Source organism: Phyllostomus discolor, chromosome 1 (assembly GCF_004126475.2).
Source record: "Phyllostomus discolor isolate MPI-MPIP mPhyDis1 chromosome 1, mPhyDis1.pri.v3, whole genome shotgun sequence".
Lineage (NCBI taxonomy): Eukaryota > Metazoa > Chordata > Mammalia > Chiroptera > Phyllostomidae > Phyllostomus > Phyllostomus discolor.
The window spans coordinates 48,227,641-48,251,409 of NC_040903.2; the positions used below are offsets into that span (position 1 = coordinate 48,227,641).

At 45.5% G+C, this 23,769-nt stretch overlaps 1 protein-coding gene across 1 annotated transcript in view; it reads left to right on the plus strand.

The window, feature by feature from the left end:
- The window catches only part of SHROOM3 (shroom family member 3), a 278,644-nt gene extending 258,013 nt beyond the window's left edge, over positions 1-20,631 (plus strand). The window contains 5 exon segments of the mRNA XM_028505677.2: positions 1,913-2,758; positions 4,097-4,603; positions 7,593-7,743; positions 17,907-18,179; positions 19,622-20,631. Of these exon segments, the coding sequence (XP_028361478.1) occupies positions 1,913-2,758; positions 4,097-4,603; positions 7,593-7,743; positions 17,907-18,179; positions 19,622-19,990 (2,146 nt within the window). The 3' untranslated portion in view covers positions 19,991-20,631.
- The last annotated feature ends 3,138 nt before the right edge of the window (positions 20,632-23,769 follow it).

Below are 23,769 nucleotides of genomic sequence, written 5' to 3' on the forward strand. Positions count from 1 at the left end.
TGCTATGAAGGGAAAAAATGAGACTCCTTGCTCTCAAACACCATTTTTGAATATTCGGGTCCTGGATACATATCAACAGATGCTTGCCTCACATTCTATTATAAAAGACACCCAAAGAAAACTTTTTTTATCTCATTCTTTGTTCTTGAAAAAAATATAAAACAATCACCAAGGAGAAGCATTCTCAACCAAGCTAAGCAAGCATTTAACTCAAATATCACCTTCAAGCATAGGTATGTAATTTAAGTCTGGTTCCCGTAAACTAAGAAGATTAAACAAACTAAAAACGTGTCAAGGTTTATTGGGCTGGATTTTCAAGGACAAGTGCTGTACTCCTTTAGTGTATGCTTTAGTGATGTCTTCCCTAATGAGCCTCAAGATTTAGAGTAAGGAGAGGAAGGTACCTGAACATCAGGTACCTTCAGTACCTTCATTAGAATATCAGATTCCAGTTTACTCCGTGTCCTGTTGGAGGGTACTGAGTTTAAAACTAGTTTATACTGTACAGTGTGAAGAGCAGTTGGGCAGAAGAGACCTTGTTCCACAGACATTTACTAACAGGGTACTCTGTACCAGGGATGCCCAAAGTTAAGACATGTGAGTGCAGAGCGCCTCTAGTGAACTTCCTGCCTCTGGGCTTCTCGTATACCCATCTGGGAACCCTACAAGAAGTACAGAGTAGCCAGTCCTAGATATTGAGATGGTCCTGGTCAAAACAAAAAATAAAAAACAAACAGAACCACCTCTAGATGAAGAGGATCTGTGATGGAAGAGGAGAGGTTGCATCTGAGAGAGAGAGAGAGATGGACCCCTTATTCAACTGTCTGCATTTATAGTAAATAAAAATAACAGTACAAGAAGGGCCAGTTTGGTCTCTGCTGCCTTTCCCTTCAGTATGCCCCTGTGTCCCTGCTGGCAGGCCCTTAGACAATTTCATGTCAGGCCTGTGCTGGGCCTCTGACTCGGGACAGCCACGCTCCCTGTAGACTTGGATCTGCAAAATGAAAAGTGCCATCTGCTCTCCAGATTCTTGCACGTACTAGTCAGGATCTTAAATGATGGTGGTTTGCTGGAGATTTTTCCTCATATCAAGTCTGGCATGGCTGGCAGGCAGGCAATGCTGCAGACTCCTATTTTCTTTGTTTTGTTCTCCTCTTTTTTCCCCCTTTATAACACAATAGCAACAGTACTAGAAATTGTTGAGGCTTTCCTTGGAGCCTGGATAGGGGACATTCATTTAAATTACCCTATTGGTTCATTGTTGTCAATCTCTTTCTCCAGAGGTAACTGCATATTAGCTCCTTAAGTGGGACTCTCCCCCTCCTTTTTACATTCCATTGTAAGAAATGTTAACACTAGGAGGCTAAGAGAAAGTTGTAAATAAAACCTTCAAATCAGCTGCCAGCACAGATGCTCTCCAAACAGACCCCAACCCCCACAACCCCCTCCCCACCACCACCACACCACCACCATGGGCCTGGGGATTGCACTGGGAGAGAATGAGGCAGCATTCACTCTCTTTCCCCAGAGTCAGGGCTGGTTCCAATGTTGTCCTAAAGGAAGCTGCAGAAATGCACCTACTTGTTTCTTTCGTTTTATAACCTGAAGCCTGTCCTCAAAAGCCACCCTATGTGGGTGGTGGGGGTGGGGGGTAGGGGCAGTGAGAGAAGGCTAATAAAAGCAAATGCCACGTGACATCTTCCTGTAGGAGGTTATGACTGTCTGGTGTTTTACTTAAACTCAGTTCTTTGTATGAGCAGCTGGTGGGGGAGGGAGAGAGTGTGCAGCTTCTCTAGGGATCCTTCTCCCTGTCAAAGGCTTTTCCCATCTGTGTAATGAACCTTGGGCTCAGCGGCTCTGTGTTTGCCCCATTCATTGGAGCTGTAATGCTTGTGCTTGCGTCCTGCTCCAGGTCACTCGGTTGTTCAGAAAGAGGTGGAGAAGAGATTCTGTTGCTCAAACACCACCCCAGTTCCCATCTGGGTTGTTCAGGCGGCAAAGTAGTCGGTGCCTCGGGTCCCAGTGAATATCCTGGACTGCTGGACTATTCAAGGCAGGCCAGCAGAGTGCCCTGCCCCAGGCCACTGCCCATAGGACTGCAAGGGCATCCCACAGATGCCAGGGCTGTCCCACTGACCCCAGCCAACTCAGCTTTGCCTTCTGTTGTCCCCTCCAGCTCCTGTGCACAGGCTGCCGGCAATCAGCCCTACACCCCAGCAGTGACTCACAGAAGCAATGGCCACAGCCTGGCCCAGCCTCCCAGTCCCAGAGGCCATGAGCCCCGCAGCCCAGAGCATGGGGTCGAAGACGGGATGAGGAAGTGGCCTCCCCCACCCCGGGTGAAGTGGGCCCGCGCTGTCAGAGAGAACAGCCTCCCCGAGGAATCCCCCTCCCTCGAGGTTGCAAACCTGAAGCACTACAGAAAACAGCAGAATCTTCCGAGTTCAAGCAGCACTTCTGACCCAGACACACCTCTTGGGGTCCCAAGCACTCCAGGGAGGATCTCCCTCCGAATATCTGAGTCAGCCCTGCAGGCCTCCCCACCGCCAAGGGAGGACTGTGATGACGAAGTGTTTGTGAAGGACGTGCACCCCCGTGCCACTTCCAGCCCCACATTTGAAGCTCTTCCCCCACCCCCACCCCCTCCACTGAGCCAGGAAACCCTGGTGAATAGCTCCGATGACTTTCCTCCACCTCCTCCCCAAGCTCTGTGTGAGGCGCAGCTGGACAGCGAGGATTACAAGGAGCTCCACACCAGGTGAGTGGGCAGGTTGGCTAGGAGGAGCGGGTTTCCCTCGCTAATAAGAGATGTTCATGCTCCAGGCTTCCCGGGCCCTCCTCCTGTTGGCTGCAGGAGAGCCCCAGTGCGGACGTGTTTTGTACAAGCTCAGCTGGTGAAGCTGGCAGATTGTTATTGTTTCCCTGGGGGGCGGTCACACTAGCAGTCACTGGGCAGCAGGGAGGGAGAGTGGAGAAAGGGACAGCCAACACCCAGGAGGCTGAGGTCACTTCTGTGGACATGGTAAGTTCAAAGGATCCAAATAAATAGCATCCCTCTTTCCTGCTTGAATTCTGAATCCATTAAGGAATAAGAGAAAAGAGGAAGGCATACAGAAGACAAAAATATCAGTTATATCACTGACAGAGCTGATACTGGAGAATATGGCTTCCATCTGAGTGTCCAGTGGGCCTCCTGATACTGAGCCCCCAAATTAAATAGGTTTACCTGCCTTTTCACAGGCTAAGCTACACATCCACATGGACATGTATGTGTGTACATTTTATGTACATATGGAGAGAGAAAGAGAGAGAACGTGAGAGTATGCCTACAGGCGGCCTTACTCTTAGAAGAGGGGGACTATTGATGTGCTGTTGTTGGCTTCTCTTTCCAAAGGCACTCTCTACCCATAGCAAGGAATAAAGAGAAGGGTTAAAGGTCAGTAATGTTTAGGGAAAACCTGTTCTTAGAAGCCAGAAGAATGGGGAGGAAGCATTTCCCAACACATACTCCCTCGGACAAGTGATCTTTCACAACATCAAATAAAAAGAAAGCCAACTGCATGGCCTGCTCTCACCTTTGTGGTACTCCCTCTAACTATCTGAGTGATTTACCACTACCTTCTGTCCACTGAAATTGAATTTCCAATTGATTTGCCCCCCTTAAAAAGTCACACAACCTCCCCGTGACCAAGTAGTGGGCCCAGCTGAAGGCCCTTTTGATGCTGCAATTTATTTTTAGAGAAAAGGGAAGGAAGGGAAAAAGAGGGAAAGAAACATCAATTGGCTCCTTCTTGAAGTCCCCCAACTGGGGACCTGGTCTGCAACCCAGGCACGTGCCCCCACTAGAAATCAAACTGGTGACCTTGCCATCTGCAGGATGACACCCAACCCACTGAGCCACACCAGTCAGGGCAGAATAGCTGCAGTTTGGGGGGAACAACAACCTCAGAAGTGTGACTGCTTCACCCCACTCCTGATGTGGGAAGCTACAGCCCTGGTGGTGAAAACTTCCCCTCAGACTTCACCCTCTCATCCTCACCTTCTATTGACTATTTCCTTCTCTCTCTCTCTCTCTCTCTCTCTCAATATCCAATAGCTCCAGCAAGTCTGCCAGTGTGACAGTTGCCAAGGAAAGACGCATGTCTGGTGCAGCCCATTTGGTTGGTAGTCAAATACTAGCTTCTAGGTGCCAAACTTCTATCCAGGGTTCAGAGGCCAATGAGACCAGCCCACCGCCCACCACGGGGGCTCTGCCCCACCATGCCGGGCCCCTTGCCTGGCAGTCAAGCCCAGGAAAGCCACCTCCCATCCTGACCCAAGGCCCCATCCATGACCCAATCAGTGGGGCTCAGGATTTAGAAAAGAGTGTCACTTCTGGTCCTCAGAAGACCTCAGAAGACCTCAGAACACAGGCTCTGGCCAAGGAAATTGTCCATCAAGACAAGTCCCTGGCAGACATTTTGGATCCAGACTCCAGACTGAAGACAACTATGGACCTGATGGAAGGCTTGTTTCCTCGGGACGTGAGCTCGCTGCAGGAACACAGCGTGAAGAGGAGGGCCTTGCCAAGAACTGTCAGCTGCCCGGGACCTGAAGGCAAGAGGTAAGTCCCTGGTAACTGTCCCCAGACAGACTTAGAAATGAACTCCATCTACAGGGTGATAACTTTGGGACTACCTACCTGAACATTTCTGCTTCCAAAGATGGTGACCCATGCCTGGCCAGGGGACTCAGTTGGGGTATTGTCCCGTGTACCACCGTGTTGCCGTTCCCACCCCCGGTTGGGATGCATGTACAGAAAGCAACTGATTTGTTTCTCTCTCTCCCTAAAATCAATAAACATATCCTCAGGTGAGGGTTTTTTTTTTTTACTTTTTTTAAAAAGTCCGAGAGTGACAGTCCTTGTCAGCTCTAGTGGAATGGCTCTGAGGGTCAGGATGTGGAACTGACTGACTTTGACTTACCAGGCACTTGCCCAGCAACAAGAACAGCAACAGTAATAGTAATAATTTGTCATGAATATTTATTGTTCATGTTCTTTGTGTTAAACACGGCATTAATGTTTTTATATAAACATTATCTTGTTTAATCTTCACAAGAACCTTCTGAGATAGCTACCAACTTTATCTCCACTTTACAAGTGAGGAAACAAGCACAGAGAAACTAAGCCTGTGCCCACCTGAAGTCCTAGAACGCGTGAGTGATGGCATCTCTGTCTAAACTCGGCACTGTGGCCGAGCCTGCTCCCTTAAGGATACACAGTGCCCCCAACCCAGCGAACATGCAACCTCCCATTCCCCGACAGTTGACAGATACCTTTACAGAGAGCCCGCAGGGGTCAGCGCTGAGACAGGAAGGAGCAGGCGGGAGAGGTGAGCAAGACAGAGGCCTTCCTTTGTGAAAAGGATGCCGAGCCTAAAGACATAGATTTACTACACTGGCCTGCGCCTTTAAGAGTTAGGGTGAAGGTTTGCTCCTATCTGAGAATCGAGAGAGGTCCGAATGAGGGCACACTCTTGTGGTTTTTATGCAGCCCCTGAGCCTCCGCCCCTGATGTTCCCTGAGCCCACACAGTTACTGTCCCAAAACGTGTGTCCTAGCGCCCAGCCACAGGGGGTGCAAGGACCATGAGCAGTCTACTTTTCATTCTTTTGATTTCTCCTGGTTATGGCAATATTTTATCACATGTTTGATTTCCTTAAAGTACTTCTATGGGAAAGATTTAGAGTGGTTTTATTTTCTTTTTAATTTCCAGTGAAAACCGAATTGATGGATTAGAACTCCACAGTGAGTGGCTTCCAGACTAAATAAAAACAGAGCATTCCATCTAAATTTGGACTTGCATTTTAGAAATTTCCAAATGATCCTAAATAAATTACTAACAAGAATACCATGTTTTGCCCTGGCCGGCATGACCCAGTTGGTTGGAGCATCACCCCATAACTAAAGGGTTGTGGGTTCGATTCCTGATCAGGGCACATGCCTAGGTTGTGGGTTCAATATCTGGTCCAGGTGCACATGGGAGGCAACCAGGTGATGCCTCTCTGTCGCATCAATATTCCTCTTTCCCTTCCTTTCTCTCTAAAAGCAATAAAAATTTCCTTGGGTGAGGATGATGATAACAACAACAAAAAAAGAATACTATGTTTTGATTGGGGCAAGTAAAGAGCTATTACTACTTAGAAGCTTTTTGATACGGCAGCAGTGCCAGAGGCTCTTCTAATACAAGGCCTGAGTGGTCGGTCACCTTGTCTATTTCCTGTTTCATATTGGTCAGAAACTAATTGACATGAAGTTGACTTATCCAGGGTCGTGTGTTAGCAAACATTTACTGAGCACCCACAATATGTGAGACAAACCACTGGGCACCAGGAGGGGCCCAAAGACAGACTTCTGTGGGTGTGCCCGTTAGCTCACCAGGAGTGGTTGTGGTAGGTCAAAGTGAGGGGCGTCCGTTCACTTCGTTCTGTTCTCTGACCACTCGCTGCAGAGAGACCAGGGTAATCTATAAGTACATCCTCAGCATGTCCTAGCATTATCATTGAGAACATATGTTCTCAGTCAGTTTAGAAGTGAAATGGTCATGTAGCTTTTGCAAGAGGAATTTCAAAGGATGGCACACGCCATCTTCTGGTGAAAATGGGCATTGTTCTGTTGTGCATAAGAATATCTATTGTGAGGTTTGGTTATCAGATAAATGTATGAGAAGCCCACTTGTAATGTAATGAATATATCTGGGGGCAACATATCAAAAAAACCTTTTTTCTATTTTTTCAATTAACTGGATTAAATATAATTGTTTAGAAGAATGGTCCCATTAAGCAGGGGACTAGTAAAAAAACAAAAGACTTTTTTGTGGTATTTTTTATTCCACAGTAAAATAATAGTCTAGATGTTACATAATGTCACAGGACTGACCAGTTGAAAGACCTCTCCAGGAAAATCTAACTGACTTCTCTAGAGTCACTTATTTTGTGGGTAGTCTGAAAGGCAGCTTGATTATAGTAAAACAGAGAACACAACATAGATAGCAGGTTTCTCAACTCCTAATTTGTTCTCCCACCTTAAAAACCCTGCTATGCAATCAATGAGTAGATTTCACTTCTTACACTCATTAACCAGCAAGTCCCAATTTCCCAGGCATATGTAGGGTAGTAGGCTTACATGAGAAGAAAAATTGATTAATGTCCACATAACAATTATAGTGTGCATCAGAAAGACCATGGGTGACCCTGGAAGAGGTGGAAATAACCTAAAATCTGAGATTTGTACAACGGCTTTAAAATACATTCCCACAGATTGAGACATGGCTCCCCACTGTCTTTCTGTGAAATAGGGAGGCAGTACCATTCTTAAATTTACCACGTTTATCATTCTGCCTTTGGTTGTTTTCATCCCAAGTTCGCTTGGATTTGGGAGCCCTACATATATATGGTTACCACTCATTAGTAAGTATGTATTAATTAGTTCATCCTCACTTCCAGGAAGTAGTTGAATAGGATTCTTTACACATTTCTGAATGGAGAGTCGTGGTGAAATGAAGGCTCTGGTATGTGCTGCGTGTGGCTATACTTTTGTTCTCTGTGGCCCAGGAGTGAAGATAAGGAAGCAGTGGGCATATTGATCAACTGCCCTGCCTACTACAGCGTGTCTGCTCCCAAGGCTGAACTGCTGAACAAAATCAAAGACATGCCAGAAGAGGTGAATGAGGAAGAGGAGCAGGTGGATGTCAATGAAAAGAAGGTAAGGAATCAGGGCCTGCGTTCTGCTCTCTGCAGAAAGATAGCTGAGGGCCTAGCAGGGTCGCTGGCCCCTTATGGCAGGAGGGTAGGGCCCTGCTGCATCCCCCACCTCCCCCAGACCATCAGTGGGCTCTGGACTTACACAGCACTTTGAACAATTTCCTCACAGCTCACCTGTCTTTTTCATTTTTATCAATGACAAAAGTGAAGGTTAGTGGGGATAAGTCGTGTCCTAGAAGTCTCAGAGCTGGGACTAGAACTGAGGCCCCCTGCCTCCTAGTCCAACGCAGGGACCCCAGCATTGTTCTCAGAGCTGACCTGCTGATGGCCTGTGTAATTGTCATCTCATGTTTCATGCTCAGAAGGAAAACTAGAAAATCTAGGAACTAAGGAAAGAGACCAATGGTCACAAGATACTACACACAAGGTAATGTTAATCTTCAAATTCTCCTGCACCCTTTGCAATGCTCCAATGAGTAGCTTCAAAGCACAGAATTGGAATTTAGTTGTTCGCATTCGATACTCTTATAGGAATTTTAATTGCTAAGCATTTTTTAAATGATCATGCTGCTGCTGTCTTCCCATAGCTCTAAGCTCCCCTGTGCCCACAGGGGAGAAAGTTCTTGCCACTCCACTTGCCCTACACCCTCAGAGCAGCTGCCTGCCTCTGTGCTTATAGCCCTGCTGTCTCAGGCCTGTGGGCCAAAAAAGGACTTTTTGTTAAGGCTGGCCTCTTGCTGAGTCTGGAATGTCGGTGGTTCTCATTGGTATCAATGCTAAGAGAAACTTGCTTATGTGATGGAGCATTCATTTATTCTAGAATGTGTCCTGAGCCCTTTTGTTTATATGTTGGAATGAGACCACAGGATATAGACCCTGGGAGCAGGAAATTATGGGGCAGGAAGTCTTAGGAATTTAGAAGCATTTCCATCGGTGATGTCCTGCCTCCTACTGCTCCGCTGGCTCACAGCGCCACGGCTGACCTGCTGATGCGGCCACTGCAGTAACACACGCTCTCCCAGCCCAGGGTTTTCCCATTGAAACACCTGTTCCATACACACCGCCAGGCACACTCCTACCTCAGTTCTGCTCAGTCCCCCTGCTTCATGGGTCCTCTGGAGGGGGGAACCCACCTTGCTCTGGTCTATCTATGTTTACACAAAAGAGGGAGCTATAGAAACCCCAGTACAGGTACCAAGTTGCCATGACATCTGTAACTGAACACTTTACAGGGTGTTTGTTGTTATTTTGTTTATGTAGACACACCCTGCTTTACGGTAGCAGTGTGGCAAATTACTTGTTTTGTCCTCCCCACCTGAATTTGATTTTTTTAACCTCTTTTTCATCACCCTCTCTGTCTGAGGATTGTGTGGCACAAAGTATTTGTAGATAAAACATGAAGGAAGAGAGGATTCATCCTTATGGGAAATAACATTAGGTACCATTTACGGAGCATGCTTGCGTTCTAGTGTGGGCCGTGTTTTCACATAGCACTGCACTGTCTTCGTTTCACAGACTGCTCAGGTGCCTGCGCTGTCACGCTTTGCACTGCAGTGATCCGAATGAGCGAGGACAAGAGGAGATGGGGGCACGCAGGACAGAGGGAACAGGGTGGGGACAGACCTAGAGGTGTGGAAAACATTGTAGTTTGATATTTGAGAAAGTACAACAAAATGATTACACTGGAAATGACCAGGTTTAGGAAATAAAGGAGGGCCACATGCAGCAGGAGACGAGGCTGGAGGGTCCACGGGAGCCAGAAGGTCATGGAGGTCCCAGGGGCTGCGTGTGAAACGCTGAGGGGGTCGGATTTTCTCCTGCGGCGATGGAGAAACCTCTGAGATTTCTTTTTTTTGTTTGAATGAACTACAAGTTTATGAAGTGTAGTATAATGTTTGTTAGTGTCACTCACATTTGCATATCCGACTTGGAAAGAGAAAATACAGGAGCTTTAAATGACGTCAAAGGCATCTATTAATATGTCCAGTATAAAGTTGCAAGTGCAACTCTGTTCCTGATATACAAGCTTTTCTGACAGTGATTTCCAAAATGAATGCTTGGTCAGTATTCATTCCCTGAGATTGTTCTGAGGCAGAGTGTAGCCTCCCTCCAACTTTTACAAAATAATAATTTGTTGCCTAATACTTAAAGTTATTAACACCCTAATGTGCATATCTAGGCATGAAACACACTAAGAGTCAGTGGGAACAATGCCTGATTTATTAATGTCTGTTAAATTGAAATTAGCATTTTATATCAATTCTACTTTAACATATTTTCTATTTATGTATCCTAGATGATGCATTATAACATTCCAAGTAAATATAAGTGTTACTTAAGATACAAAGCACTTTCAGTGTCTGAACTTCTGACATACATAAAAGCTGAAGACAGTTTAACATCAGAGCTTTCAATTCCTTGGCTGAACTCTGCCATATCTATTGGCAAAAATCTGCCTGAACCGCACCCACGATTCTCAATTCTGAAGGCGAAGGGCTTTGGCTTGGAGACCTAATGGAAAATTTCAAAAGGCAAAAAGATCCGTTGTTCCTCAGAACTGGCTTTCCCCAAGAGACCACCAGTGACTCAGAGGGTTCTCAGCTGCCCATTTCTGTTCCTCTTCCTTCATCCGTGAAGTCCCAAGTGTCCCTCTGCTCTGTCTCTCTTCCAGCCAGCAAAGCTTCCTTTAGCGCTTCTTTCTCAGTAGTTCTGGTGCTGACACGTTTCTTTTATTGGGTTGGCCAAAAATTTCATTTAGTTTTTTTCTCTAAGATGGCTGTAGTGGAGCTTAATTGTCTTTGACTTAAAAACAATTTTGTTAGATTGTATTGTGACAGCTGTCATATCAGTGTGCATTTTTTAAAAAACCTATCAAAAGTGGCGAATTTTTGTGCAGCCATTTTAATATTGAAGGTGGAAGGAAATATGCAACATTTTAAAGTATATTATGCTTTATTATTTCAAAAAAGGTAAAAACAACTGAAGTGCAAAAAAAAAAGATTTGTGTAGTATATGGAGAAATGCTGTGACTGAGCAAACATATCAAAACTGGTATGTGAAGTTTCCTGATACTATTGACATTTTGGCCAAATAATTCTTTGCTGTGGAAGCCAATAGTGGGAGATAGCTGACATACTCAAAATATCCAACTCAGTAAAGTTACTGGTGAAAATAAAAAATGTGTCTTTTGTGTTACAGAAAAAACTAAATGGACTTTTTGGCCAACCCATTGGTTTTTCTTCAACTAAGAATTCTGTCGTTCCTTAAGGATATTTTCACTGGAATCCTGGGTTGCCCGTTCCTTTCAGTACTTTATAATTGTTGCTCCCCTCTCTTCTTGCTTCCTTAGTCTCTGATGAGAAATGCACATTTAAATACTAGTTCCCCCTTCGAGCAATGGGTTGTTTTTCTTTGGTTACTTTCAAACTGTTTTTCATTGATTTTCAGCAGTTTGAGACATGGAGAGGCCTGATTTTCTCTGGTTTATCCTGTTTGGGGTTTGCTGATGTAAATGTACGTCTTTTGCCAAATTTAGGAAATTTTCAGCCATTACGTCTTCAAATATTCTTGTGCACTAATCTTTCTCTTCTCTTTTGGGGACTCCAGTGATGCAAATGTTAGACCTTTTAATATTGCCCCACAAGTTCCTGAAGCTCTGTTTTTTTGGGGGGAGGGGGTGGTGTTGTTTTTTCAATATGTTTTCTATCAGTTCCTCTGAGTGGTCTATCCTCAAGTTCACTGACGCCTCTCTCCATTCTGTCAATGATCTTTTTTTAATTTCAAATATTACAGTTTCCTATACTAAAATTTCTGTTTAGTTAGTTTTTTTGTAGTATCTATTTTTTTGCTCAGAACATCTATTGTTTCATTTCAAGAGTGTTTACTTTTACCAAGGAGTATAAAGGCTATTTTAAAGGCTTTGGTAATAATTTCAACATTGGTTCTTTTGTTTGTGGGTAATTTTGTATTGTATTCTGATATGTTTTCAGTATTATGTTGTGAGACTCAGGGTTCTCTTAAAACCCCCTGGGAAATGTTGACTACAAGTTGCATCCCCACTCTGGGGGGCGGTTCAGTTTTCAGAGGCATCACTGCGCCCCACACGCGAGCTGCTCAGGGATTCATCTGGGACTCGGGTAGTTGCTTCCTTCGTGGTCAGTTCTCAGCCTTTGCCGTGCCACTTTGAGTGTCCCACACGCGTGCAGCTTGAGGGTGAGCCTAGGACTTATGTCAGCTCATACACAGAATTAGGGGATCTTTTCCAGCTCTCTCCTAATCAGCACATATTTTCCCCACACTCTCTGGTTCCCGGCAGCCCCTTTTCCTGAGCGTCTGGCTAGAAAGATGAGTTCTTATGGTTACAGCAGCCTGTGTAGTGCTGCACGGCTGGGGCTGCCCTCAGTAAAAGAGAAAAGATACTGAGGATTCCCCTCAAACCCTTTGGACCCCAGGTCCTTTCCCCAGTTCCTCTGATCAGAAAGAAGAGTTTTCTCTTGGGGTTTGAAATGTCAGAGCCGCCCCTGCACACTGCAATGCTGTTTAAGTGGAGTTACCTGTGGGGTGGCAGGGTGAAAAGAGAGAAGGGAGGGTTAAAACCAGGATCCCCTACTCTCTTGAGCTCCCAGAGGCCCCTTTCTCTCGTCCTCTGCTTTTAAAGGTAGGGCTTTTCTCCGAGCTTGCTGCCACAGTCTGTGTGGTTCTGCCTTGGGGCTATTCTCAGGTCAGAGCTGGAACGCAAAAGGCGGGGAAAACCAGAAACTCACTCCCCCTCTGGGTCCACTTCCAGTTTGGCCCCCCTCCCTGTAGCCCTGCCACACTTCACTTCACAGAGCCCCCTTCGGAATCCAGGGTGGTGGCTGTAGCAAGTGGGGAGAGAGGTGTGGTGGCTTTATGCATCTCGGCCAGCAGGCCAGCATCGAGGTTCGCCTCCTCCCCGGGTTTATCAGCAGGGCGAGGGGGTGGATTTGCCTTGTAGAAAGGTCTCTCCAACAGCTGTGTGTGGAGTAAGACAAGAGGAGGGGAGGGTCGCAGGGAGGGCGTCACACCATCCAGGAGAATGACCACACGGGTCTAAGGGCAATGCAGTGGAAGCACTGAGAAACAGATGGATTAAAAAAAAAAGAGGTAAAATGAATAGACCAGGTAACAGATTGGACGTGGGGCATGGGAGAGAGGAGAGTCAAGGACTCCAGCCAAGTTCTGGTCAAGGTGCCTGTCAGGTCGGACACAGGAAAAACAGGAAGATCATTTCAGGACGGAGGAGGGTGAGCTTAGTGGAATTTAAAGAAATACTGTTTGTTTCTTGTGTATCAAAAATTCCTGATGCCAAGAGACCATACTTAGTAAATATGACAACTTTCTGGTTGCAAGCCTGCCTGAGAGAAAATTGGTCAAGAACCACTCTTGACACAGAATGTGCTAGAGGATATGTGACATGGCAGTTGGGTCCCCCGTGACCTTTCTGCTTTGATAAGGTCACGCCACCTGAGACAGAGGGTTGGCTCAGTTTCTATCATCGGGACAGAAATGGCCCCTGACTCCTGTGGGCGGAAGTCAGCCAAGAGAACGGCCGTGGGCTGCTGCCTGCATCCATCCTAGTGTTTCCTGGCAGGGGCCTGAATTCCACGCCACCCCTACACCCCAGCCACGGGGCTAGGAGTCCTGAATTAGTTGTTTGAGGGGAAGACAGTCCATGAGCAGAGGCCAGCTGCGTTCCTAGTGACATTATTGGCAACACTGTCCGCACAAGTTCTCAGAAGGGAAAGTAAAGCTAGTGGGTGAGGAGAAGTCGAGTATTCCCCTAGAGGCCTCTACCTGAAAGTAATAATGTGTGCTCTTCAAATTGTTGCCTAATCTTAATGATAGCACACACAAAAATAATAATTGGACTAGGTATGATACTTTTATATTTCCCAAAGTGCTTGTATGAGCTTTATTTTTGCTTGAGCTACATAATATTCTTTATTTTTAGAGGGAAAGGAAGGGAGGAAGAAAGAGAAGGAGAGAAACATCAATCGGCTGCCGCTCGCATGACCAACCTGGGGTCCAGGGCCCACAGCCGAGGCGTGTGCCCTGACTGGGAATCAAACCAGTAACCTTTCGGTTCTTAGGCCAGCACCTAATCCACTGAGCCATGCCAGCCAGTGCAAGCTTCATAATGTTCTAATGTAATGATTAGAAGCCTGAATGCATGAGCCAGCTGATCTGGGTTTAAGCCTGGCTTTCTAGCCACATGAGTTTGGGCACTTTCTAGCCACACGAGCTTGGGCAAGTTAAATAACCTCACTTTCCTCATCAGTAAAACCATGATAATAATAGGATCTATCCCATCAGGTTGTAAGTGGCAACTGAATAGTAATGCACTTAAATAGCTCCTGGCACAGAGAAGGAGCTCAGTATTTAAACATTATTATTAGTTTTAGGCAGGTATTATTATCCCCTTGCTATGGTAAGAAATCTCAGACACAAAAGGTCAACTGACTTGCCTGATGGTGAGTTTTCTGTCAGAACCTGCGTCCTGACTCCCGGTCCGTGTTTGGCCTGGACCAGCGAGACTGTGTAGGGCCCAGCAGGACTGCTGCATGCACGTGGTGAGGTGCAAGTGAGGAGCTGTGAAACTGTGTGGAGAGAAACAGCCCCTTTTATAAAGAGCATCTCTCACAGGTTGAGTTAAGTTTATCCCAGATGAGAAGTGGATAAATGTCAGTAACTTTGCTAATTAAGTAGCTCCCTAGAGGCTAGTATGTTATTTTTTTTAATGCCCACCCAAAATATCTCCCCTCTCCCCAGTAAATTCTGCAGGTAGAAGTTGGTAGTTTGGGGGGAAGAGATCTGCCTGGCAAACAAATGGCTATTTAGTGCAGCCAACTTTCCCTTGTTGCCTTCAGCTACTCAGATCCCTCTCAACTGCATTTTAAAGTCTAAATTTCCATATTTTAAAGGCTTGGTAAAATAAAAAATTCAAATACCATCCAAATATGCAACATTTGGCCAGAAGTGACTGAACTGACTGCTCTGTATACTTGCATTAGCACATATGACCGAGCTGTTGATATATCACATTACACCCCAGCAAATAGCTTTCAGAAACCAAAATGCCACAAAATGTGTGTTGGTCCTTCCCACAGAAGCCTCCCTGGGTCACTCCTAGGCATTTTCATCTCATTCAGTTCTTCCTCATACCACAGAGCCTGGTGTGCACATCAGCTCCTGTATCGATGGCTTATGGTTCTGCCCAGCAGGGCTGTCTTGGAAAACTGAAACAGAGGAAGGCCTGCGTGGATTAGACTGCTGAGCCTGATCACAGATGGCTGTTCAGCTGTGTCAACAATTTCTCTGGCCCATCCTCACCCACTGAACTGTGCTTACTTGGTGGCTGCCCTTTCAGCCTTGCTGACCTGTCACCATTAAAGCCAGAACTAGGACATTTCAAGGACATCATAACCTTACTCTAATTGGAAAAGCCTGAGAAAGTTGGGGAGCCAAGTTCAGCAGAAACTCAGAGAAAGAGTTATTCCCTCATTTCACCACTTACCCCGACATGTGAAGACAGATTTATTCTTATTGGTTTCTGCTTGTTTGAAATTTTAAAAATCATCATACTATCCCCTATAACAATAGTGACTGAAAGCCATAAGGAGAGGTACTTTAATGATATTAAATTTTTTCAGTGCTCAACCAAGGATATGTTTTATTGATTTTAGAGAGAGAAGAAGGGAGAGGGAGAAAAAAACATCAATGTGAGAGGAAAACATCAATCAGTTGCCTCCCACAGGCTCCCTGACTGGGGATCGAACCTGCAACCTTTTGGTGCATGGGACCATGATTTAACAAATTGAGCCACCCAGTCAGGGCTTAATTAAATTATTAATAAAAGTGTTTTGAGTTCCTTCCAGAAGTGGCACACAATGTTAGTTTCAAAAGGAGTCACATTTTCAAGAATAAGAAAAACACAAAGCTGATACCTTTCTTTCTACTATTTAGTTCTTTAAAGGGCTTGTATGAAACTGTACTTCTCAAGATGTGAGGTTGAAATGGATCACAAAGCCTTGAATAAGGAGAAGGCCTTTTCCTTTGGTTGGAGTGAGAGGAACATTGTAGCTCAGTTAACTACCTCTTGGGATTTGGGCATTACCTGGTTTTCTATAGCAAAGTACCATGCAGGGACACTTACAGTGTCAAGCCTAGGAAATGCAAGCTAAAAGGTTAAAAAGTCCTGGCCTGACTTCATGACATGTTAGTGTCGCTCATCTATCTGAAAAACAGGAATGACAACATTTGACTCGTCTTAACCCTGTCTCGCAGGGATGTAGGGAGATGTGACAGCCGGCAGTGCTTATTTTTCCTGCTGCCTTCTGCCACAGTGTCCTTGCTGTTCTCATCACAGGACCTGATACCACAACGCAAGCTCAGCACATCTTGCTGGGAGTTTTGCTGGACAGACCTAGCAGGTTATTTTGTAAGCAAATACCAATGCTGGCAGCCAGAATTATTTTTTGGAAAACAACAAGCTTTCTAGGAAACTATAAGGAAAATTAAACAATTAATACTAAGCAGTATTCTATCCCACCTGTATTATTCTGGGCTTGGACTCTTCAGTTGAGTAATGTCACACACACACACACACACACACACATATACATACATACAAGTATATATACACGTGCATATCTCCACTACTAAAATTTTTTTTACATTGACTTTGCCTTAACAAAACAGCTTATGGAAATCTAAGATTATACCCCATGATGAGAGAGTATAGCAGATAGGAATTGTTTCATCATCCTTCAGCCTCTGGGATTAGGCAGGTTGAGAAGACAGTACGGTATCACCCAGAACTCGAACATTTCAAGAACATTAGATTGAAGTACCTCTGGTGGCCCAATTCCAAGATGGGCAGATCATGGAGAAATATTTCCCTTCATCGTTGTGCTTATTGCATTCTCTGGGGCTGATGTTGAAGAAATAAAACAAGAAGTCATCAGTACTCTTTAATTCTGTTAGTCAAAATTATTTCTATTTTTCTCTTCCTTTAAAATGAAGATTTAATGACATGGAAACTATGACCCTTTTGTACCAAGTTTCCAAGGAAGCCACACAGCTTTGTTACGCACACATACATGCACACACACTTGAGCTGGAACCTTTTTAATGATAAAAAAAATAGGGTTTAAGCCCACACAATTATGTCCTTTTTTCATCTGGCCACCTTTGGCTAAGAGAAAAATAAAAGAATCAAAAGCCATGGAGTTTAATTTCTCTTGCCTCAATGAAGTAGTAGACACTTCATGCAGTGAAGTCAAGCTCGAAGCTACTAAGACCTTTACTTTATTCCTTCAATGAAAATATGTTGGCTATTCATGTGACCATTTTATATGTGTAGAAACTAAAGTGGCAAATCACATAGCCCTGGTAAATGGAAAGAGTAGGTGCAGTGGAGAGAGCAAGGAGCTGAATTCTGATGAGGCCTCATGTGAATATTTATAACAACTGTCCAAGGGTCGCCCCTAAAGTCAGGCCGGTTTGCATTTAGGACAGTCCCACTTAATGGCACATGTGTCTTAGACCTCACTTCACCTCAGTGAGTCTTAGTTTCCTCACCTTTTGTATGTGGATAAAATAGTATCTACTTTGGAACTGTTGGGAAGACAGAATGAGATAGTTTCTCCAACAGTGCATGTGATTGCTCTACAAATGGTATGTGTGATTAGTATCCAACACAGCTCTGTGATCTTGGCAAGTCCCATAATTCTTTAGCTCTTGGCTTCACTATTGGTAAAACAATAATATTTACCCTACCTGCCTATGACATGGTTTAGTTGTGAGGATCAAATGAGAGTGTGTCTTTAAAAAGAATTTTAAAAGTATTTATGAAATCAACTGGGGAGTCAGAGCGGTACACAGCATAAAACGATTGGAAAACATTAGGAGGCAATTTATAATCAAGCATTGGCCTGTGAGGACTGAATAGGCTTGAAGAAAGACAGCTGTAGACATTCGGGGAAAGGAAGGAGTACTGTGGCCTAATTTTGGGGGGCAGTCCATATAGAGTGGGAGGCCTTCAGCTGAGCCTTGAAGAAAAGACAGGATGTGATTGGGACACTGGAATGCTCCTTCCAGTGCCCTCTCCAGTTGACTAACCTCTGCTACGCATCTTGGTTACAGGCCGAGCTGATTGGAAGCCTCACCCACAAGCTTGAGACTCTCCAGGAAGCAAAGGGGAGTCTGCTAATGGACATCAAGCTCAATAACGCCTTGGGAGAAGAGGTGGAGGCTTTGATCAGTGAGCTGTGCAAGCCCAATGAATTTGACAAATACAAGATGTTCATCGGGGACTTGGACAAGGTGGTAAACCTGCTGCTGTCCCTGTCAGGGCGCCTGGCCCGTGTGGAGAACGTCCTTAGTGGCCTCAGTGAAGATGCCAGTAAGGAAGAAAGGGTAGGTGGCCTAGCGACTCAATTCAACAGGTTTTCCTTCTGAGCCCATGTGCACAGAGTGTACAGTTAGACATGATCCCTTCTCTCAGAAAGATTACAATCTATTTGGGGCAGGGAGAGCGGCCAGAGTATAGATAACCGGGAAACAGAGAAGAAGGCCTGTCCCATGCCAAGACGTATGCTGACACTGCAGGCTCAGGGAACGCTTAGGAAAGCAAGAACACAGGTGCCAGAGCTTCTTTCCTTCCTTTCTAATGGGGGTTGACCTTAAAAAATGAGAGGACACCAGAGTCTTGGGGGATAATAAGGGGACACAGGAACATGAGCTCGAGTCCCAGAGAATCTGCAGTTCACCTGGAGGGCCACAGGCACTCGGTCAGGATGCGCCCAGGTGTGTTCACCATGCCCCTTACTCGGCGGAAGAGGACAGGTGGTAACAGTGATAGTAATACTGGATAAAATTCAGGTACTTCCTCTGTGGGAGGCGCCGTGGGCTCACACACTTTATGTGCAGTCTCAGGGAAGGCACAGAACAGACCGGAAGTGACAGAGCCAGAATATGAGGAGTCCTGCCGCAGCCCCCAGTGTTGTTCACCTCGATGAACATAACCCCACAGCTGCAGGGCACCCATCACCCACCCACTCATCTGTACCTCACAGCTTCACTGGGCGTCCAGTGTGCGCCATGCACTCACCCGGGCACTTGAGATGTGTCTGTGAACAAAGTTCCTTGATAACTTTGATAACAGGGATCTGCTCCCGTGGAACTAACTAATCAAGGAAGTCAGAGGGCAAACGCTGCCGTAACCCACACACACCCACAAACACATGCATCTGCAGGTGACAAGTGTTCGGCCATCAAGACACTCCTTTGCTTTCTGGCTCCTCCTGACTCCAGCACGCATGCTCGCTCGCGCTCGCTCGCTCTCTCTCTCTCTCTCTCTCTCTCTCAGTGCTCTCAGGGATTCCCCAATTATTTCTCCTAAGTAGTGCATTAAAAGGAAAGATGTCTTTTTTCAAACAGATTTTTAAAAAGGATTAGTAGAATCCCAGGTGGTAAGCATTTGGGAATATGTATATCCAGAAACTCTCTACCATGCTCCTACCTTCTGTCTCCATGATTTTGACTAGTCTAAGAATCTCATAGAGGAATCATTCATTGTGCTTTTAAGTGTAGAAGCCTAAAGTTGAGTCACTACCCCAGCCAATTTAAGGTAATCTCAAATTAAAGCTGCCACATGCCTTTACAAGTTAGAGAACCATACGTGTGCAACTGCAGGGTAATAAATGTTTTCAAAAACATTGAATCTCCTTAATTTATAGTAACAACTGCAATAAAAACTTGGCTATTTTGCAGCCCCATGAAAGGTGTCTTTGCAGGCAGTTTGGCTCTTCCCTTCTGTCCCCTTGCCCTTGGTTGATCTGCTTGTTTTGCCCCGGCAGAGCTTGCTCAACGAGAAGAGGAAGGTCCTGGCGGGGCAGCATGAGGATGCCCGGGAGCTCAAGGAGAACCTGGACCGAAGGGAACGCCTGGTGTTGGACATCCTGGCCAATTACCTCTCAGAGGAACAACTCCAGGATTACCAGCATTTTGTGAAAATGAAGTCAACTCTCCTCATTGAGCAGCGGAAGCTAGATGACAAGATCAAACTGGGCCAGGAGCAAGTCAAGTGCCTGCTGGAGAGTCTCCCCTCGGATTTCGTTCCCAAGGCGGGGGCCCTGGCTCTGCCCCCGGACCTCACGAGTGAAACGGCTCCTGTTGGGGGGTGCGCTTTCCGTGCTATTCCCCCGGCGTTAACCTCTCCACTTTAACCTCTCCTCAAACACCCAACCGAAAGATCGCCCCTTCTTTCCACTTTATTTAATCTGAAAAACGTTTCAGCACAAACCACTGTTTAAACTCTATGGGTTTGGTGGGGGGGGTGGGGGAGGCAGTTTCTTGATAAAAGGAAAAGATTCTATCCAGGAAAGAACCTGTTTTTTTTCCTTCTCACCCTTCATGGTTGATCTTCTGAGAGCTTGAATGCTGCTGGGAACTCACCCCTTTCTATTATTACTTTGTAATAGAAAGAAAATTGATGAAACAGAACTGACAGGAGGGTGTTTGATTAGTTTTCTACAGGCTGAGGCAACAGAGACCAGTGTGTGTCACCCTCAGGAACGGACCCACAGTGGCCTTCCTGCTGTGGCCGGTGTGTCCTGACAACAGGTACAAGGACTCATTAACGAAGGGTCTGCAATTTAAAGCCTTAAAGAGACACACACAGAAGAAAACTGTAAAACCCTAAACATTGTTATTATTTATATTTTTAAAAGTGAAAAAGATCATTATGTTTGTGTGCTAACCACTCATTTGATTCTGTTTTTTGGGGGATGTAGACAATTATGTTTGAGCTTTGTATTTTGTGAAAAAATCTTAATGAAATGAAGAATTCCAAAGATAGTCACACTGAGTGTGGAGATTTCTTTTTTCTTAAACTCTTGTCTGCCTTATTTTTATAAATCCAAGCAGACCTCCTACAGCTGTATTAAACTGAGTCCTGGGTGGGCCCTATTCCAAATGCTGCAGGTCCTTACCACTCCACTCCTGCAGCCACGGGACCACGTGCGGCTCTGGGAGGAAGGCCTCTGGCAACAAGGTTGCCACATCACTTCCTAAGGCTTCATGTCATCACTGTGCGGGGGAGGTGAAGCTCTGTTTTACTAAAAAGGACAGCAGCTGACCAGCCTATATGACAAGAGGAAGGTGAGAAATCCAGACAATTCAAAACCAGATTCACACTGTCCTGTAGTGGATCTGGGCTAAATACAGCCCATTTAGTGAAAGAGATTATCAGGCTATTTTTAATGGTGCTGTTTTTTACAATTTTGGTTTTTCAAATGTCAAACCTACCCGTCACCAGTAACAGTTTCCTCAGCATCTGAACATTGATTTTGCACCATCATGCTTCAATAACTTCTTAAAGGATACTCGAGAGCCCGAGCTCTAAGCCTGGGAAAACAGGCTGGAACCGTGGGACGAGGCGAGGGCCAGAGGTAAGCTCTGTCCACAGCTGCTGAAGACAGCAGCAGCCTCCCGCTCAGAGCAAGTGGTGCATCCTAGGCTGTGCCAGAGTTTTGTTGTTGTTTTTACATGTGCTTGGACTGTGGCTGGTGACCACCTCTGCTAATTTGAGCTGCAAGTACTACAGCAGCCAGCCCTACAGAGTAAAATTTGTACGAGAGTAAAATTTTCCTTAGCATATTTAATTACTGAATGAAATTTATCTTGTGGTTTAAAATTTCAAAACTGTAGTTTTGGTCCCCAATACAGGTGTCGTTTGATGAACCTAGAACCAGTAGGCTCCCCAGAAATTTCTTATGAGCAATCAACCAAAGCCGTTGCTTTGCTCTTTGGAGATCATACACGGTCTGACTCCACTCATCCAGTAAGGCAGCACCTTGGTTTTCCAGGAATGCTTCCTAACACCTCTCTTACAGCCAGAGGTCGCATTTCCAGGGAATCGGGAACCAGGGACAGTGTTCAACAGCCGCTCCACATGGTCCTTTCGAAGTGGAGAAAGCCCATCTAACTGATGTGTCATCAGACTTAGGCCAACACGGGAGCCTGAAATCAACCCCACTTGGTAACTGCTCTGTCTCGCTGACACTGAGTGGCTCTTCGCGTCAGTCAGACCGGGCTGAGGCCAGCGAGTCAATGTCTCCAGCTGTTCTTCGTGCCATGGCTGAGGGGGTCTAGGGCTCCTGGTTCCCAACACTCCAAAATTATTATTCTCAAGGATTTGACTGGGAATAGTTTGCAGTCTTTTCAATCACTTTTCTATTTTATACGCGTCACACTTGGTGACCCCTGTAGTGGTGTAGCTGGTGATGCTGCATGACACACCACAAGCACCTGAAAGCTTGTGTCCCTCCCAGGTGGCCTGTCCTTCTGCGGCACTGACACGGCATTCTGTTGTTACATGGGATGAGCGCGGTACCAAGCGTAACTTTTAAATGTAATTCTTTTAAGATTTTATTTATTTTTGGGGGGGGAGGGAGAGAAACATCAGCCCGTTGCCTCTCATACACGCCCCTCCCAGGAACCAAACCTGCAACCCAGGCATGTGCCCCAACCAGGAGTGGAGCCAGCAACCTTTTGGTATGTGGGACAATACTCCAGCCAGCTGAGCCACACCAGCCAGGGCAAAATAAACCTATTCTTCATCCCTTTACTATTTTGTATTTTTCCCCAGTGTTAAAAAAAAAAAAAAGCCATCTACAGTGGAAGCTATCCCTTTTCCTCCCAGCAATATCCTCTCACCCGAGAGAGAGCATGAGCAGGGCAGGTTACTGGTCAAGATGTCAGGACACACATAAATCAAGAATGTTTGCCCACAGTCAGCAACTGTCCCTGTGACCGTGGTCGTTTCAGAAACACCACGTCCCATCGGAAGTCAGGTGGGACTAGGACGGCAATAACCCAATAACCCAAGTGCTGAGACTGAGAAACCTGTGAAGTCTCAAGAAAGGACAATGTTCTGCGACAAAATTAGGAGGCATCCTATTTCCCGGGCCGCTTGGGAAGCTCCTCGGCATGTTGCTGCATGTCGGTTGACTCAGCCTTTCCTCAGACTGTTTTTCGTTCCTTGTGGCCGCTTATCCCCAAAGAATGCAGGAAGGATCCAAAGTGTGACTTCCTCCAAGAGATGCTGTTGAAACCAAACATATTTTTCCTTTCCTCCAGGGGAATATTTTAGGATTCATTTTGCACAACCAGTTTTCACTTGAAGATTAGTGAGTTTGGATTGACCCTTAAGAACCAGTGGCTTTCTGCTGTTAGGAGCGAGGCCTCTACTAAGAGCCTTGGGGGCATACGCCAGGAGAAACCAGCCTGGGACATCCCACTTCTCCTAGTATTCCATTAGTAATGTCTGATCTCAAATCACGTCTGATTGTAAAAGTTAGATCATGGTTGTTCCTAATATGAGCTCTACCTTTAAGTTTATATTTTATTCAAACATCTTTTGCTAAGATGTTGGGGTTTTTTTTTCCTGGATACCAAGGGAAGTATTGGCTTTTTATTCTATATCATTCCAAATTTATTTCTCTTTAATTTTCCATAATGTCACTGGCTTTATTCTGTTAGGTTGGAATTATTTATATATATTTTTTAGAACAGCATGTGTTTTATTCACCTTACTGTGGGCAAGAAAAAGTAAAAACTTCAGCCAGAAATAACTTCTCCATCTCCAGCAATGCATAAAGAGGCCAGGAGGATGCAAAGGGCCACTTTATACAGAAACAGTTTACTGGAGACAAGGCACTCATTGCTGCCTCAACTCTGAGACGAAGCATGGGGTAAAAGGATAAAGACCACTTTAATATGAGAAAGTGCCATATGAAGTCCTCTTATTCTAAATAAACCTCACTTTTATAGGAGCTCATTCAGACACTAAATCATGGTTTCTGTAAGTGCACGCAAGAAGATACTCTGGCCCTGACTGGTGTGGCTCAGTGGTTTGGGCGTTGTCCCACAAACTGAAAGGTCTCCAGTTAGATTCCTGGTCAGGGCACATGCCTGGGTTGCCGGCCAGGTCCCTGGCTGGGGG